The sequence below is a fragment of the Anomalospiza imberbis genome, chromosome 23, assembly GCF_031753505.1.
Source record: "Anomalospiza imberbis isolate Cuckoo-Finch-1a 21T00152 chromosome 23, ASM3175350v1, whole genome shotgun sequence".
Taxonomy (NCBI): domain Eukaryota; kingdom Metazoa; phylum Chordata; class Aves; order Passeriformes; family Viduidae; genus Anomalospiza; species Anomalospiza imberbis.
In genome coordinates this window covers 6,778,045-6,794,563 of record NC_089703.1, presented here as the reverse complement: position 1 = coordinate 6,794,563, position 16,519 = coordinate 6,778,045, and the positions used below count along the sequence as shown (strand labels likewise).

General features: G+C 57.7%; 1 protein-coding gene across 1 annotated transcript in view; it reads left to right on the top strand.

The window, feature by feature from the left end:
* AGRN (agrin) overlaps positions 1–16,519 on the top strand; it is a 108,457-nt gene that overhangs the window by 69,221 nt on the left and 22,717 nt on the right. Inside the window, 10 exon segments of the mRNA XM_068171647.1 lie at positions 730–864; positions 2,328–2,455; positions 3,256–3,370; positions 4,032–4,151; positions 5,699–6,064; positions 8,759–8,951; positions 10,529–10,744; positions 12,409–12,638; positions 14,130–14,264; positions 14,882–14,978. Of these exon segments, the coding sequence (XP_068027748.1) occupies positions 730–864; positions 2,328–2,455; positions 3,256–3,370; positions 4,032–4,151; positions 5,699–6,064; positions 8,759–8,951; positions 10,529–10,744; positions 12,409–12,638; positions 14,130–14,264; positions 14,882–14,978 (1,735 nt within the window).

Sequence of the window (16,519 nt, the reverse complement as noted above, 5' to 3'; positions counted from 1 at the left end):
TCAGTGTCCCCAGGGCAGTGCCACTGAGTGTCCCCAGGCCACTGAATGTCCCCTGGTGGTTTCAGCCCCCTCCGGGTGTCATCATGAGTGGAGCAGGTGACATGCAGTGGTGTCACTGTTGGCTGTCCCCTCGCTGTCCCCTGGAGCAGGTGACACTCAGCTGTGTCACTGCTGGCTGTCCCCTCGCTGTCCCCTGGTGACACTCAGCTGTGTCACTGCTGTTTGTCCCCTCGCTGTCCCCTCGCTGTTCCCTGGTGACACTCAGCTGTGTCACTGCTGGCTGTCCCCTCGCTGTCCCCTCGCTGTTCCCTGGTGACACTCAGCTGTGTCACTGCTGGCTGTCCCCTCGCTGTCCCCTGCAGCGGGTGACACTCAGCTGTGTCACTGCTGGCTGTCCCCTCGCTGTCCCCTGCAGCGGGTGACACTCAGCTGTGTCACTGCTGGCTGTCCCCTCACTGTCCCCTGGAGCGGGTGACACTCAGCTGTGTCACTGCTGGCTGTCCCCTCACTGTCCCCTGGAGCGGGTGACACTCAGCTGTGTCACTGCTGGCTGTCCCCTCGCTGTTCCCTGGTGACACTCAGCTGTGTCACTGCTGTTTGTCCCCTCGCTGTCTCCTCGCTGTTCCCTGGTGACACTCAGCTGTGTCACTGCTGGCTGTCCCCTCGCTGTCCCCTGGAGCGGGTGACACTCAGCTGTGTCACTGCTGGCTGTCCCCTCGCTGTCCCCAGGTGAGGAGGAGCTGGACGAGGGCCAGGTGACAGCCACGCCTGCCATCGAGAGGGCCACGTGCTACAACAGCGCCCTGGGCTGCTGCTCCGACGGCAAAACCGCGGCGGCCGACGCCGAGGGGAGCAACTGCCCCGGTGAGTTTGGGGCTGCGGGAGGGGAGGGGGCCTGTGGGGTCTGGAGTTGGGGATCCCTCAAGGGGGAGGACACAGAACCCCCCAGGTGGATTTGGGGCTGGTTTGGGGTCTGGAGTTTGGGATCCCTCAAGGGGGAGGACACAGAACCCCCCAGGTGGATTTGGGGCTGGTTTGGGGTCTGGAGTTTGGGATCCCTCAAGGGGGAGGACACAGAACCCCCCAGGTGGATTTGGGGCTGGTTTGGGGTCTGGAGTTTGGGATCCCTCAAGGGGGAGGACACAGAACCCCCCAGGTGGATTTGGGGCTGGTTTGGGGTCTGGAGTTTGGGATCCCTCAAGGGGGAGGACACAGAACCCCCCAGGTGGATTTGGGGCTGGTTTGGGGTCCCTTTGGAGTCTGGAGTTGGGGATCTCTCCAGGGGGAGGACACAGAACTACCCTGGTGGGTTTGGGGCTGCTTTGGGAAGGTTTGGGGTCAGGAAATGGGGGTCTCTCAGGGTGGGTGGACTTGGGGCTGGTTTGGGAAGGTTTGGGATCACTTCCTGGGGGTGTTTGCTGCTCCCTGATGCAGCTGGGATCTCTCCTCCTTCCCACCATTTGAGGAAGCACAGCCCCACCTCTGCTCCCTCAGAATTTCCTTGTTTTCCTGAAAATTGTTCCTCAGGGGCCACGTCCCAGATTTTTCCCCGCTCAAGTCCTCCCTTGTTTTGGGGTTTCCAGTGGGACATCCCCTTTTCCTCTGGGAAAACGGCACTTTACCTTTTAACCCATAAAGGACAGCCCTGTGTGAAGGGAGAGGGAAAAGAGAAAGAGGGAAAGGGAAAGGAAAAGGGGAAAGGGAAAGGGAAAAGAGAAAGAGGAAAAGGGAAAGGGGAAAAGGGAAAGGAAAAGGAAAAAGGGAAAAGAGAAAGGGAAAAGGAGAGGGAAAAAGAAAATGGAACAGGAGAGAGAAAGGAAAAAGGGAAAGGAAAAGGAAAAAGGAAAAGGAAAAGGAACCTCCTGTGTGGTTCCCACAGCAGGATCTCTCCATCCTCTGCATCCCTGGGGCAGGATCCAGCCCTGGCATTCCCGGTGCAGCTCCAGGCTGGTTTGGCAGGGCTGTGGTCGCCCTGTGCCAGGCATCCCCCTCGCCCCCAGCCCCGCGTGGCCCCGCTGTGCCCGCGCGTGCCCGCGGGTGTCCGTGCCGTGTCCTCTAACGTGTCTCTCTTGTCACCCAGCGGTGCAGGGGGGCTGCTCTCCGCGCCGGAGCTCACAGGAACCCGTCTGGTAAAAGCTGCCATCTCCAGCCTGGCCTTTGCCATCTGCTCCAGCACTAATCCTCCATGGCTGTCCCCGTCCCATCCCGACTAACCCGGCACTGGCACTACCCCCACACTGCCATCCCCCTTGCCCAGGGACTCCGGCGCTCCCTCGCCGCCCCTGCCCAGCTCAAGGGCTTTGTCTTGTGTTCCCTCCCTCCCCCAGCCACCAAAGTGTTCCAAGGAGTGCTGATCCTGGAGGAGGTGGAGGGCCAGGAGCTGTTCTACACCCCGGAGATGGCCGACCCCAAATCTGAGCTCTTCGGGGAGACGGCGCGGAGCATCGAGAGCGCGGTGAGCTCTGCGCCCCTCACGGGGGGCACGGCTGGCACCTGGCACACAAGGGAGCTCAGCTGGTGCCCTGAGAGGCTGCCCTAGAACAGAGCTATAGGGTAAAGCAGGGATTTGTTCCAAGGATCTCCTCAATGGATCCACCTTGGGCATGGCCAGGGTCCACCCAAGGTGAACCCAAAACGGTCACAAAATGGACGATGGTTCCTTGTCCCACTTGATTTGTGGATCCCCTTCTTCCCCTGGCCCTGAAGAGCAGCTGGAATTGTTTATGGATCCCGTTCTTCCCCTGGCCCTAAAGAGCAGCTGGAATTGTTTATGGATCCCGTTCTTCCCCTGGCCCTAAAGAGCAGCTGGAATTGTTTATGGATCCCGTTCTTCCCTTGGCCCTAAAGAGCAGCTGGAATTGTTTATGGATCCCGTTCTTCCCCTGGCCCTAAAGAGCAGCTGGAATTGTTTATGGATCCCGTTCTTCCCCTGGCCCTAAAGAACAGCTGGAATTGTTTATGGATCCCGTTCTTCCCCTGGCCCTAAAGAACAGCTGGAATTGTTTATGGATCCAGTTCTTCCCCTGGCCCTAAAGAGCAGCTGGAATTGTTTATGGATCCCGTTCTTCCCCTGGCCCTAAAGAACAGCTGGAATTGTTTATGGATCCCGTTCTTCCCCTGGCCCTAAATTCCTGGAATTGTCCCAGCCCATCCCTGTCACCTTGCCAAGGCTGGGAAGCAAATCCCAGCCCGGATCTTTCCCTGGCAGGATCCCTGTGCCAGGATGCCCCCGTTAACCCTTTCCTTCCCCCACAGCTGGATGAGCTGTTCCGAGGCTCTGACGTCAGGAGGGATTTCAGGAGCATCCGCGTGCGGGACCTGGGCCAGAGCAGCGCCGTCAGGGTCATCGTGGAGGCCCACTTTGACCCAGGTAGGGCCATTCCCTGGGCATTCCCAGCAGGAATTCTGGCTGGGAAATCTGCCTGGGGAGGGAGGAGGAGGAAAGAACCATCCCAAAATTCGGAGGGGTTGGGTCTTTCATCCTGCAGAATTTCCACATGAGCGCAGCTGGGAGGAGCTGCACGCTAGGGAAGCTGGAAGGGTTTTCCCTGGAAAAGGAGGGATTGTTTTCCTTGGAAAGGAGAATTATTTTCCCTGGGAAAGGAGGGATTATTTTCCTTGGAAAGGAGAATTATTTTCCTTGGAAAGGAAGATTATTTTCTTTGGGAATTGAGGGATTATTTTCCTTGGAAAGGAGGGTTATTTTCCTTGGAAAGGAGGGTTATTTCCTTGGGAATGGAGGTTTCTTTTCCTTGGAAAGGAGAGTTATTTTCCTTGGAACGGAGGATTATTTTATGTGGGAAAGGAGATTTATTTTCCTTGGGAATTGAGGGATTATTTTCCTTGGGAAAAGAGGATTCTTTTCCTTGTAAAGGAAGATTATTTTTCTTGGAAAAGATTACTTCCTTGGGAAAGGAGGAGTCTTTTCCTTGGAAAAGGAGGATTATTTCCTTGAGAAAGGAGGGATTTGGGGAGGTCATGGGAAGGAAATTCCTGCTGGAATCCTCACTGCTGCTTCCCTCCTTTCCCAGCCACATCCTACACAGCTGCTGACATCCAGGGGGCCCTGCTGAAGCAGCTCCGAGCTTCCAAGAGAAAAACCATCCTGGTGAAGAGGCCCCAGCAGGAGCACATCAAATTCATGGATTTTGGTGAGTCCCCCCAGCTTGCTCTGGGGCTTCAGAATGCCGGCAGGGCTCTGCTGGTCTTGCCAACCCTTCAGAACTTGCCCAGGCGGGTCCAGAGGAATCGTGGAATGTTTGGGGTTGGGAGGGGTCTGGACGTGGGCAGGGATCTCCCAGAGGGTGGGGCAGCCTCAGCTTCTCTGAGAAATCCATCCCAGGGCCTCCCCAACTCTGGGTAAAGCAGGAAAGGGTTAAAATTCCCCCTTTTTCTGCGGGGTGTGGCCTGGAAAGGGATCCTGGCATTCCAGGGGGGGTGGCCAGACTGGGACTCCTCCTGCTCCACCCAGCCCGGGGTGGAGGAAAAGTGGGCACACAGAGCCCGGCAGAGGCACAGCCCCACTGCCAGTATCCCAAAAAAACCCAATTTTTGTCCACTTTGAGGCCTCTTGTGCCAAAAATTTCTCCTCTATGCACTGGCTGCTCCTCTCGTAACCCACACCTGACCGTAAACCTGACCCTAAACCTGACCCTAAACCTGACCCTAAAACTGACCCACATCTGACCCTAAACCTGACCCTAAAACTGACCCTAAACCTGACCCTAAAACTGACCCTAAAACTAACCCACACCTGACCCTAAACCTGACCCTAAAACTAACCCACACCTGACCCTAAACCTGACCCTAAAACTGACCCACATCTGACCCTAAACCTGACCCTAAAACTGACCCACATCTGACCCTAAAACTGACCCACACCTGACCCTAAAACTGACCCACATCTGATCCTAAACCTGACCCTAAAACTGACCCACATCTGACCCTAAACCTGACCCTAAAACTGACCCTAAAACTGACCCACACCCTGACGCTAAACCTGACTCTAAAACTGACCCTAAAACTAACCCACACCTGACCCTAAACCTGACCCTAAAACTGACCCACACCTGACCCTAAAACTGACCCTAAAACTGACCCTAAAACTGACCCACACCTGACGCTAAACCTGACCCTAAACCTGACCCTAAACCTGACCCTAAAACTGACCCTAAAACTGACCCTAAACCTGACCCTAAACCTGACCCTAAAACTGACCCTAAAACTAACCCACACCTGACGCTAAACCTGACCCTAAACCTGACCCTAAACCTGACCCTAAAACTGACCCTAAAACTGACCCTAAACCTGACCCTAAACCTGACCCTAAAACTGACCCTAAAACTAACCCACACCTGACCCTAAACCTGACCCTAAAACTGACCCTAAAACTAACCTACACCTGACCCTAAACCTGACCCACACCTGACCCACACCTGACCCCAGCTGACCCCAGTCCCAGCTGACCCCAAACCCCAACTGACCCCAGCTGACCCCAAACCCCAGCTGACCCCAGTCCCAGCTGACCCCAAACCCCAACTGACCCCAGCTGACCCCAAACCCCAGCCGACCCCAGTCCCAGCTGACCCCAGTCCCAGCTGACCCCAAACCCCAACTGACCCCAGCTGACCCCAGTCCCAGCTGACCCCAAACCCCAGCCGACCCCAGTTCCAGCTGACCCCTCCCCGCTGTGTTCCAGACTGGATCCCCCGGCTCTTCACCACCACCGCCACCACCACCACGGGCACCACCATGGCACCGGCCACCACCCGCAGGCTGCCCGCGGCCACCGCGGCCCCGGGGCGGCACGGCGAGCCCGCGGGCACCGCGGCCACCACCCGCAGGCTGCCCGTGGCCACCGCGGCCCTGGGCGAGCCCGCGGGCACCGCCGGGAGCCCCGGCAGCAGCCACCGGAGGAAGCCCACCCCGCTGCCCCCTGGCACCGCGCCCGCCCCGCGGCCCTGCGAGTCCCAGCCCTGCCTGCACGGTGGCACCTGCCGGGACGACGGGCACCGCTTCACCTGCAGCTGCCCCGCGGGCACGGGAGGGGCCGTGTGTGAGAAATGTAGGTGGTGCTGCCGAAAATCCCGAATTTGGGCCCTTAAAAATCGCTTCCCACCCCCTGCCGTGGGTAGGGTGCCACCCCACGCCTCTGTGCCAGGTTGTTTCTGGCTGGATTTGGGCACTTCCAGAGGTGGGAAACAGCTAAAAAACCACTAAACTGCTAAAAAAAAATCACCAGACAGCTAAAAAAATCACCAGATAGCTAAAAAAAAGTCACTAAACTGCTAAAAAATCACTAAACAGCTTTAAAAATCACTAAACTGCTAAAAAAATCACCAGACAGCTAAAACATCACTAAACAGCTTTAAAAATCACTAAACAGCTAAAAAAAAAATCACTAAACAGCTAAAAAAAATCACTAAACAGCTAAAAACCAGCACAGCAGTGGTGACAAAGGGACAGGGGACACGTGCCAACCAACCCCCCATGTCAGCCCTGGCACGGCTTGGTGCCGCCAGCTCTGCCACAGCGGCTCGTGCAGCTACACGAGGTTGTAAAAGGTGAGCAGGAGCAACTCCTCCCTGGCTCCATCCTGATCCCAGCGAGGTTGGCAGCTGCTGCTTCGTTGTCCCGGCTGGTGGCAGTGCCACCCAGTGCCACCCAGTGTCCCCCAGGACAGGGGTGCTGCTGCTCCAGCCTCAGTTCCCAGCCCTTGCAGCAGCTGGCAGCACTGGCGGCTTTTAGGGTCACGCCAGGGGCTCTGGGCGAGCTCATTCCCAAAAAACTTCGTCCCTAAAGCCGCCACCTGGAGGTCTCCAAGATGTGGCTGTCCAACCCTGCTGGTTTTATGGGATTTGACCTCCCAAATCCCATGGATAACGGCAGTGGCTGTCCAACCCTGCTGGTTTTATGGGATTTGACCTCCCAAATCCCATGGAAAACGGCAGTGGCTGTCCAGCCCTGCTGGTTTTATGGGATTTGACCTCCCAAATCCCATGGAAAACGGCAGTGGCTGTCCAACCCTTCTGGTTTTATGGGATTTGACCTCCCAAATCCCATGGAAAACGGCAGTGGCTGTCCAGCCCTGCTGGTTTTATGGGATTTGACCTCCCAAATCCCATGGATAACGGCAGTGGCTGTCCAGCCCTGCTGGTTTTATGGGATTTGACCTCCCAAATCCCATGGATAACGGCAGTGGCTGTCCAGCCCTGCTGGTTTTATGGGATTTGACCTCCCAAATCCCATGGATAACGGCAGTGGCTGTCCAGCCCTGCTGGTTTTATGGGATTTGACCTCCCAAATCCCATGGATAACGGCAGTGGCTGTCCAGCCCTGCTGGTTTTATGGGATTTGACCTCCCAAATCCCATGGATAACGGCAGTGGCTGTCCAGCCCTGCTGGTTTTATGGGATTTGACCTCCCAAATCCCATGGAAAATGGCAGTGGCTGTCCAGCCCTGCTGGTTTTATGGGATTTGACCTCCCAAATCCCATGGATAACGGCAGTGGCTGTCCAGCCCTGCTGGTTTTATGGGATTTGACCTCCCAAATCCCATGGAAAATGGCAGTGGCTGTCCAGCCCTGCTGGTTTTATGGGATTTGACCTCCCAAATCCCATGGATAACGGCAGTGGCTGTCCAGCCCTGCTGGTTTTATGGGATTTGACCTCCCAAATCCCATGGAAAACGGCAGTGGCTGTCCAACCCTGCTGGTTTTATGGGATTTGACCTCCCAAATCCCATGGATAACGGCAATGGCTGTCCAGCCCTGCTGGTTTTATGGGATTTGACCTCCCAAATCCCATGGATAACGGCAGTGGCTGTCCAGCCCTGCTGGTTTTATGGGATTTGGAGTCCCAGATCACCCTGAGGGAGGCACAGAAAAATTGTCCTTTTCGTGAATCCAAGCTCAATAAATGTTGCTTTTTCTCCCCCCTTTTCTCCCCCCTTTTCTCCCCCCTTTTCTCCCCCATCCTTCACCCCCTTTTCCCCCCGCTCTTCCCCCCTTTCTCCCCCATTTTTCCCCCGTTCTTCCCCCCATTCTTAACCACCTTTTCCCGCTTTCTTTCCTCTGTTCTTCCCCCGTCCTTCCCCCCATTCTTTCCCCCGTTCTTCCCCTGCTCTTCCCCTATTTCTCCCCCTTTTCTCCCCCGTGTCTCCCCATTCTTCCCCCCATTATTTCCTCTTTCTCCCCCTTTTCTCCCCCATTTCCCCCCCATTTCCCCCCTTTTCTCCCCACATTTCTCCCCTGTTTCTCCCCCATTCCGCCCGCTTTTCTCCCCCCATTTCCCCCTTTTCTCCCCACATTTCTCCCCACATTTCTCCCGTTTCTCCCCCATTCTCCCCCATCTCTCCCCCTTCCTTCCCCCTTTATTCCTCATTTCTCCCCCATTCTCTCCTCCATTTCCCTCCCCTTTTCTCCCCACATTTCTCCCCTGTTTCTCCCCCATCTCTCCCCCTTCCTTCCCCCTTTATTCCTCATTTCTCCCCCATTCTCTCCTCCATTTCCCTCCCCTTTTCTCCCCACATTTCTCCCCTGTTTCTCCCCCCCATTTCCCCCTTTTCTCCCCACATCTCCCGTTTCTCCCCCATTTCCCTCCCCTTTTCTCCCCACATTTCTCCCCTGTTTCTCCCCCCCATTTCCCCCTTTTCTCCCCACATCTCCCGTTTCTCCCCCATTTCCCCCCATTTTCTCCCCACATTTCTCCCCTGTTTCTCCCCCACTCTCCCCCGTATTCCCCCCCTTTTCCCCCGCAGCCCCCAGCCCGTTCGTGCCGCGCTTCGGGGGCCGCTCCGTGCTGGCGCTGCGGACGCTGCGCGCGTACCACACGCTGCGCGTGGCGCTGGAGTTCCGCGCGCTGGAGCCCGCGGGGCTGCTGCTCTACAACGCCCAGCGCCACGGCAAGGACTTCATCTCGCTGGCGCTGCTCGGCGGCTTCGTGCAGCTGCGGTGAGCCCGGCACGGGGATGCGTCCTCACAGGCCCCCCGTGGGCAAAACGCGGGGTTTTTCAGTTTTTCTGGGGGGTGCGGTTGGAATACTCGAGCTCAGGTGAGCCCCAGGGTGGGAGTTCGCATCCCAAGAAGGGGAGATTGTATCCTAAACGGCTCCCAGTGGACAAAAAGTGGGATTTTTTCATTTTTGGGGGGATGTGGTTAGAATACTCGAGCTCAGGTGAGCCCCAGGGTGGGAATTTGCATTCTGAAATGTGTCCCAGTGGACAAAAAATGGGATTTTTTTCATTTTTGGGGGGATGTGGTTAGAATACTCGAGCTCAGGTGAGCCCCAGGATGGGAATTTGCATTCTGAAATGTGTCCCAGTGGACAAAAATTGGGATTTTTTTCATTTCTGGGAGGGTGTGGTTGGAATACTCGAGCTCAGGTGAGCCCCAGGAAGGGAATTTGCATCCCAAGAGGGGGAGATTGTATCCTGAAAGGCCTCAAAGTGGACAAAAATTGAGATTTTTTTAATTTTTGGGGATGTGGCTGGAATACTGAGGGGGCTGGAGCTCAGGTGAGCCCCAGGATGGGAATTTGCATCCTGAAATGTCTCCCAGTTGACAAAACTTGGGATTTTTTAATTTTTTGGGAGGGTGTGGTTGGTATACTCAAGCTCAGGTGAGCCCCAGGATGGGAATTGGCATCCCAAGAGGGGGAATTTGCATCCCAAGAGAGGGAGATTGTATCCTCAAAGGCCTCCCAGTGGACAAAACTGGATTTTTTAATTTTTTGGGAGGGTGTGGTTGGTATACTCAAGCTCAGGTGAGCCCCAGGATGGGAATTTATATCCTAAAAGGCCTCAAAGTGGACAAAACTTGGGATTTTAAAAAATTTTTGGGGAGGTGTTTGGAATACTGAGGGAACTGGAGCTCAGGTGAGCCCCAGGATGGGAATTTGTATCCCAAGAGGGAGAGAGGGAGAGGAAAAAGGAGAAGAGAGAGGGAGGGAGAGGAGGGAGGGGAGGAAGGAGAGAAGGACAGAAGGAGAGAGGGAGAGGAGGAAGGAGAGAGGGAGAGGAAGAAGAGGAGGAAGGAAGGAGAGAGGGAGGGGAGGAAGGAGAGAGGAGGGAGAGGAGGAAGGAGAGAGGGAGAGGAAGGAGAGGAGGAAGGAGAGAAGAACAGAAGGAGGGAGAGAAGGAGAGAGGGAGAGGAGGGAGGAAGTAGGAGAGAAGGATGGAAGGAGGGAGAGGAGGGAGGGGACGGAGAGAGGGAGAGGAGGAAGGAGAGAAGAACGGAAGGAGAGAGAGGGAGAGGAGGAAGGAGAGAGGGAGAGGAAGGAGAGGAGGAAGAAGGAGAGAAGGATGGAAGGAGGGAGAGGAGGGAGGGGACGGAGAGAGGGAGAGGAGGAAGAGGAGGAAGGAGAGAAGAACGGAAGGAGGGAGAGAGGGAGAGGAGGAAGGAGAGAGGGAGAGGAAGGAGACGAGGAAGGAGAGAAGGAGGGAGAGGCTCCCCGAGCGCCCGCAGTGCCAGCCCCGCCTGGCACGGCCCAGCTGGCACCTCGGGGGGCACTGAGGGCGGCCTCTCCGCAGGTTTGACACGGGCTCCGGCACGGGCATCGTCACCAGCCGCGTGCGGGTGGAGCCGGGCCGCTGGCACCGGCTGCTGGTGACGCGCAACCGGCGCACGGGCACGCTGGCCGTGGACGGAGAGCCCCCCGTGAGCGGGCACAGCCCCCCGGGCACCGACGGGCTCAACCTGGACACCGAGCTCTTCATCGGCGGAGTGCCCGACGAGCACATGGCGCTGTGAGTGTGGCACGGGGCCCGCCAGGGTGGCACTGCCCCATGAGGGGGGCACTGGCCCTGGGAGGGTGGCACGGGGCTCGCCAGGGTGGCACGGGGCCCGTGGGGGTGGCACTGCTGCTGTCAGGGTGGCACTGTGAGGGTGGCACTGGGTCTGGCAGGGTGGCAGTGCCCCCTGAGTGTGGCATTGGCCCTGTGAGCATGCCCCTGGGAGGGTGGCACTGCCCCTGGGAGGGTGGCACTGTGAGGGTGGCACTGTGAGGGTGGCACTGCCCCCATACTGCTCCTGTGAGAGTGGCACTACCCCCATGAGTGTGGCTTTGCCCCTGTGGTCATGCCACTGCCCCATGAGGGTGGCACTGTCCCCGTGAGTGTGGCACTGTGGGAGTGGCACTGTCCCTGTGAGTGTGGCACTGTCCCCATGAGTGTGTCACTGCAAGGGTGTCACTGCCCCCATGAGTGTGGCACTGTCCCCGTGAGCGTGGCACTGTCCCCGTGAGGGTGACACTGTCCCCGTGAGGGTGGCACTGTGAGGGTGACACTGTCCCCGTGAGGGTGGCACTGTGAGGGTGGCACTGTCCCTGTGAGGGTGGCACTGTAAAGGTGGCACTGTCCCCGTGAGGGTGGCACTGTGAGGGTGTCACTGTCCCCGTGAGTGTGGCACTGTGAGGGTGGCACTGTCCCTGTGAGTGTGGCACTGCCCCCATGACGGTGGCACTGTCCCCGTGAGTGTGGCACTGTGAGGGTGACACTGTCCCCGTGAGTGTGGCACTGTGGGAGTGGCACTGTCCCCGTGAGTGTGGCACTGTGAGGGTGGCACTGTCCCCGTGAGGGTGGCACTGCCCCATGAGGGTGGCCCTGTCCCCGTGGCAGCGCCAGCGCGGGGCCATCTCCCACCTCGCCCTCACCCCTGCCCTCCCTCCGTGCCCACGCCGGTGCTCCGCGGGCACCGCCGCCCCTCCCTGGGGACGTGCCCTGTCACCCTGTCACCCTGGTGTCACCCTGTCACCCTGTCACCTGTCACCCTGTCACCGTGTCACCTGTCACCGTGTCACCTGTCACCTGTCACCCTGTCACCATGTCACCTGTCACCGTGTCACCGTGTCACCTGTCACCCTGGCACCGTGTCACCTGTCACCGTGTCACCTGTCACCGTGTCACCGTGTCACCCTGTCACCATGTCACCGTGTCACCTGTCACCTGGCACCCTGTCACCGTGTCACCTGTCACCGTGTCACCCTGTCACCTGTCACCCTGGCACCGTGTCACCGTGTCACCTGTCACCCTGGCACTGTGTCACCTGTCACTATGTCACCCTGTCACCTGTCACCCTGTCACCGTGTCACCTGTCACCTGTCACCCTGTCACCCTGGCACCGTGTCACCTTGTCACCGTGTCACCCTGGCACCGTGTCACCTGTCACCGTGTCACCTTGTCACCCTGTCACCTGTCACCCTGTCACCGTGTCACCTGTCACCTGTCACCCTGTCACCCTGGCACCGTGTCACCTGTCACCGTGTCACCCTGTCACCTGTCACCCTGGCACCGTGTCACCTGTCACCGTGTCACCGTGTCACCCTGTCACCATGTCACCGTGTCACCTGTCACCGTGTCACCCTGTCACCGTGTCACCTGTCACCGTGTCACCTGTCACCGTGTCCCCTCAGGGTGGCCGAGCGCACGGGCGCCACGGGCGGCCTGCGGGGCTGCGTGCGGGCGCTGGGCATCAACAACCGCGGGCACGAGCTGCGCCAGGGCGCCGGCGACGTCCTCTACGGCCGCGCCGTGGGCGAGTGCGGCACCGAGCCCTGCCAGCCCAACCCCTGCCACCACGGGGGCACCTGCCACGCCAGGGAGGACGACATGTTCCACTGCCAGTGCCCCGAGGCCTACACGGGTACGGGGCGGGCACCGCGGGGCGCTGAGCGGGTTTTTGGGGTGTGGGATGGGCATTGTGGGGCGCTGAGCGGGTTTTTGGGGTGTGGGATGGGCATTGTGGGGCGCTGAGGGGGTTTTGGGGTGTGGGATGGGCATTGTGGGGTTTTTGGGGTGTGGGATGGGCATTGTGGGGTTCTGAGGGGGTTTTTGGGGTGTGGGATGGGCACTGTGGGGCGCTGAGGGGGTTTTTGGGGTGTGGGATGGGCATTGTGGGGCGCTGAGGGGGTTTTTGGGGTGTGGGATGGGCATTGTGGGGCGCTGAGCGGGTTTTTGGGGTGTGGGATGGGCATTGTGGGGTTCTGAGGGGGTTTTTGGGGTGTGGGATGGGCATTGTGGGGCGCTGAGCGGGTTTTTGGGGTGTGGGATGGGCATTGTGGGGCGCTGAGCGGGTTTTTGGGGTGTGGGATGGGCACTGTGGAGTTCTGAGGGGGTTTTGGGGTACAGGGCGGGCACTGAGGGGTTTGGGGTGGGCATTGTGGGGCGCTGAGGGGGTTTTGGGGTACAGGGTGGGCACTGCGGGATGCTGACAGGGTTTTTGGGGTTTGGGGTGGGCATTGTGGGGCGCTGAGGGGGTTTTGGGGCATGGGGCGGGCACTGTGGGGTTTTGGGATGGGCATTTTGGGTGCTATGGGGGTTTTTGGGGTATGGGATGGGCGCCACGGGGCGCTGAGGGGGTTTTTGGGGTACAGGGTGGGCACTGTGGGGGTCTGAGGGGGTTTTTGGGGTACAGGGTGGGCATTGTGGGGGTCTGAGGGGGTTTTGAGTTATGGGATGGGCGCTGAGGGGTTTTTTTTGGGGTGTGGGGTGGGCACCGTGGGGTGCTGAGTGGGTTTTTGGGGTGTGGGATGGGCATTGTGGGGTTCTGAGGGGGTTTTGGGGTATAGGGTGGGCACTGTGGAGTTCTGAGAGGGTTTTGGGGTATGGGGCAGGCACTGAGGGGTTTGGGGATGGGCACTGTGGGTGCTGAGGGGGTTTTGGGGCATGGGGCGGGCGCTGTAGGGCTTGTGGATGGGCATTTTGGGTTCTGAGGGGGTTTTTGGGGTTGGGGGTGGGCATTATGGGGTGCTGAGGGAGTTTTGGGGTACAGGGTGGGCACTGCGGGATGCTGACAGGGTTTTAGGGGTTTGGGGTGGGCATTGTGGGGTGCTGAGGGGGTTTTGGGGCATGGGGCGGGCACTGTGGGGTTTTGGGATGGGCATTTTGGGTGCAATGGGGGTTTTTGGGGTATGGGATGGGGCCACGGGGCGCTGAGGGGGTTTGTGGGCTACAGGGTGGGCATTATGGGGTTTTGAGGGGGTTTTTGGGGTATGGGATGGGCAATGCTGGGTCCTGAGGGGGTTTTTAGGGTACGGGGATGGGCACTGTGGAGTTTGAGGGTTTTTTGGGGTTTGGGGACATTGGGGGCCACTGGGGCCGTGGGGGTCGGTGCCAAGCTGCCTGTGCCCCGCAGGCCCCACGTGTGCCTTGGAGAGGAACCCGTGCGAGCCCTCGCCGTGCCACGGCTCTGCCACCTGCCTGGTGCTGCCCGCCGGGGGGGCCCTGTGTGCCTGTCCCATGGGCCGCGAAGGGGACCTCTGCGAGCGAGGTGGGACAGCAGGGCCACTGTCCCCCCCGCTGTCCCTACCCCAGTGTTCCCAGCCCCAGTGTGTCCCCACGTTGGTGTCCCCACCCCGGTGCCGTCCCCGCCCCGGTGTCCCCACCCTGGAGTCCCCCCCACCCCATCGGTGACCCCCCTATCCCCCTGGTGTCCCCAGCCCCAGCATTCCCATCCTGGTGTCCCCACCCCAGTGTCCCCACCCTGCTGTCCCCATCCTGGTGTCCCCGGTCCAGTGTCTCCACCGTGGTGTCCCCACCTCGGTGTCCCCACCTCGGTGTCCCCAGCCCCAGTGTCTCCCCACCAGTGTCCCCCCCACAGCATCCCCACCCTGATGTCCCCACCCTGGTGTCCCCCCGCTCAGTGTCCCCTGCCCCAGCGTCCTCATTCCGGTGTCCCCACCCTGGTGTCCCCACCCTGATGTCCCCACCCCGGTGTCCCCACCCCTGTGTCTCCAGCCCCGGTGTCCCCAGTCCTGGCATCTTCCCCCCCAGTGTCCCCCACCCCGGTGTTCCCGCCCCGATGTCCCCAGCCCGATGTCCCCAGCCCCGTGTGGCCTTTGGGGCCAGCGTGCCCCGTGTCCCTCACGCTGCCCGCTCTGTGCCCAGTGACGGAGCAGGACCAGTCCATGCCCTTCCTGCCCGAGTTCAACGGCCTCTCCTACCTGGAGCTCAGCGGGCTGCAGAGCTTCGTGCCCGACCTGAAGTGAGTGCCAGGGACCCGCAGGGACGGGAGGGACAGAGCCCCGGCTCCCCGGGCACCCCCCAGCTGGCAGGGCTGGCATTACTGCCATGCCCACGGCCTCAGGGTTATCCCGAGAGCAGCTGGAGGGGAGGGAGTCCATGATCCATAATCTATAATCAATAACCCATCATCCATAATCAATAACCCACAATCCACAATCAATAACCCACAATCCATAACCCATAATCCACAATCAATAACCCACAATCCATAACCACAATCCATAATCAATAACCCTCAATCCATAACCACAATCCATAATCAATAACTCACAATCCACAATCCATAATCTATAATCCATAACCCACAGTCCACAATCAATAACCCAAAACCCACAGCCCATAAGCCCTAATCAATAACCCAGAACCCACAGTCCATAAGCCCTGATCAATAATCAATAACCCAGGGCCCATAAACCCGAATCAATAATCAATAACCCAGAGCCCATAAGCCCTGATCAGTAGTCAATAACTGAGAGCCCACAGCCCATAAACCCTGATCACTAATCAACAATCAATAACCAACAGACCATAAACCCTAATCAACAACCCAGAACCTGCAGCCCATAAGCCCTGATCACTAATCAATAATTAATAATCAATAACCCAGAACCTGCAGCCCATAAGCCCTGATCACTAATCAATAATTAATAATCAATAACCCAGAACCTGCAGCCCATAAGCCCTGATCACTAATCAATAATTAATAATCAATAACCCAGAACCTGCAGCCCATAAGCCCTGATCACTAATCAATAATTAATAATCAATAACCCAGAACCTGCAGCTCATAAGCCCTAATCAATAATCAGTAATCAGTAACCCACAGACCATAAACCCTAATCAACAACCCAGAACCTGCAGCCCATAAGCCCTGATCACTAATCAATAATTAATAATCTATAGCCCAGAACCTGCAGCCCATAAGCCCTGATCACTAATCACTAATCAATAACCCACAGACCATAAACCCTAATCAACAGCCCAGAACCTGCAGCCCATAAGCCCTGATCACTAATCAATAATCAATAACCCACAGACCATAAACCCTAATCAACAACCCAGAACCTGCAGCCCATAAGCCCTGATCACTAATCAATAATTAATAATCAATAACCCAGAACCTGCAGCCCATAAGCCCTGATCACTAATCAATAATTAATAATCAATAACCCAGAACCTGCAGCTCATAAGCCCTAATCAATAATCAGTAATCAGTAACCCACAGACCATAAACCCTAATCAACAACCCAGAACCTGCAGCCCATAAGCCCTGATCACTAATCAATAATTAATAATCTATAGCCCAGAACCTGCAGCCCATAAGCCCTGATCACTAATCACTAATCAATAACCCACAGACCATAAACCCTAATCAACAGCCCAGAACCTGCAGCCCATAAGCCCTGATCACTAATCAATAACCCAGAACCTGCAGCCCATAAGCCCTGATCACTAATCACTAATCACTAATCACTAATCAATAACCCACAGACCATAAAC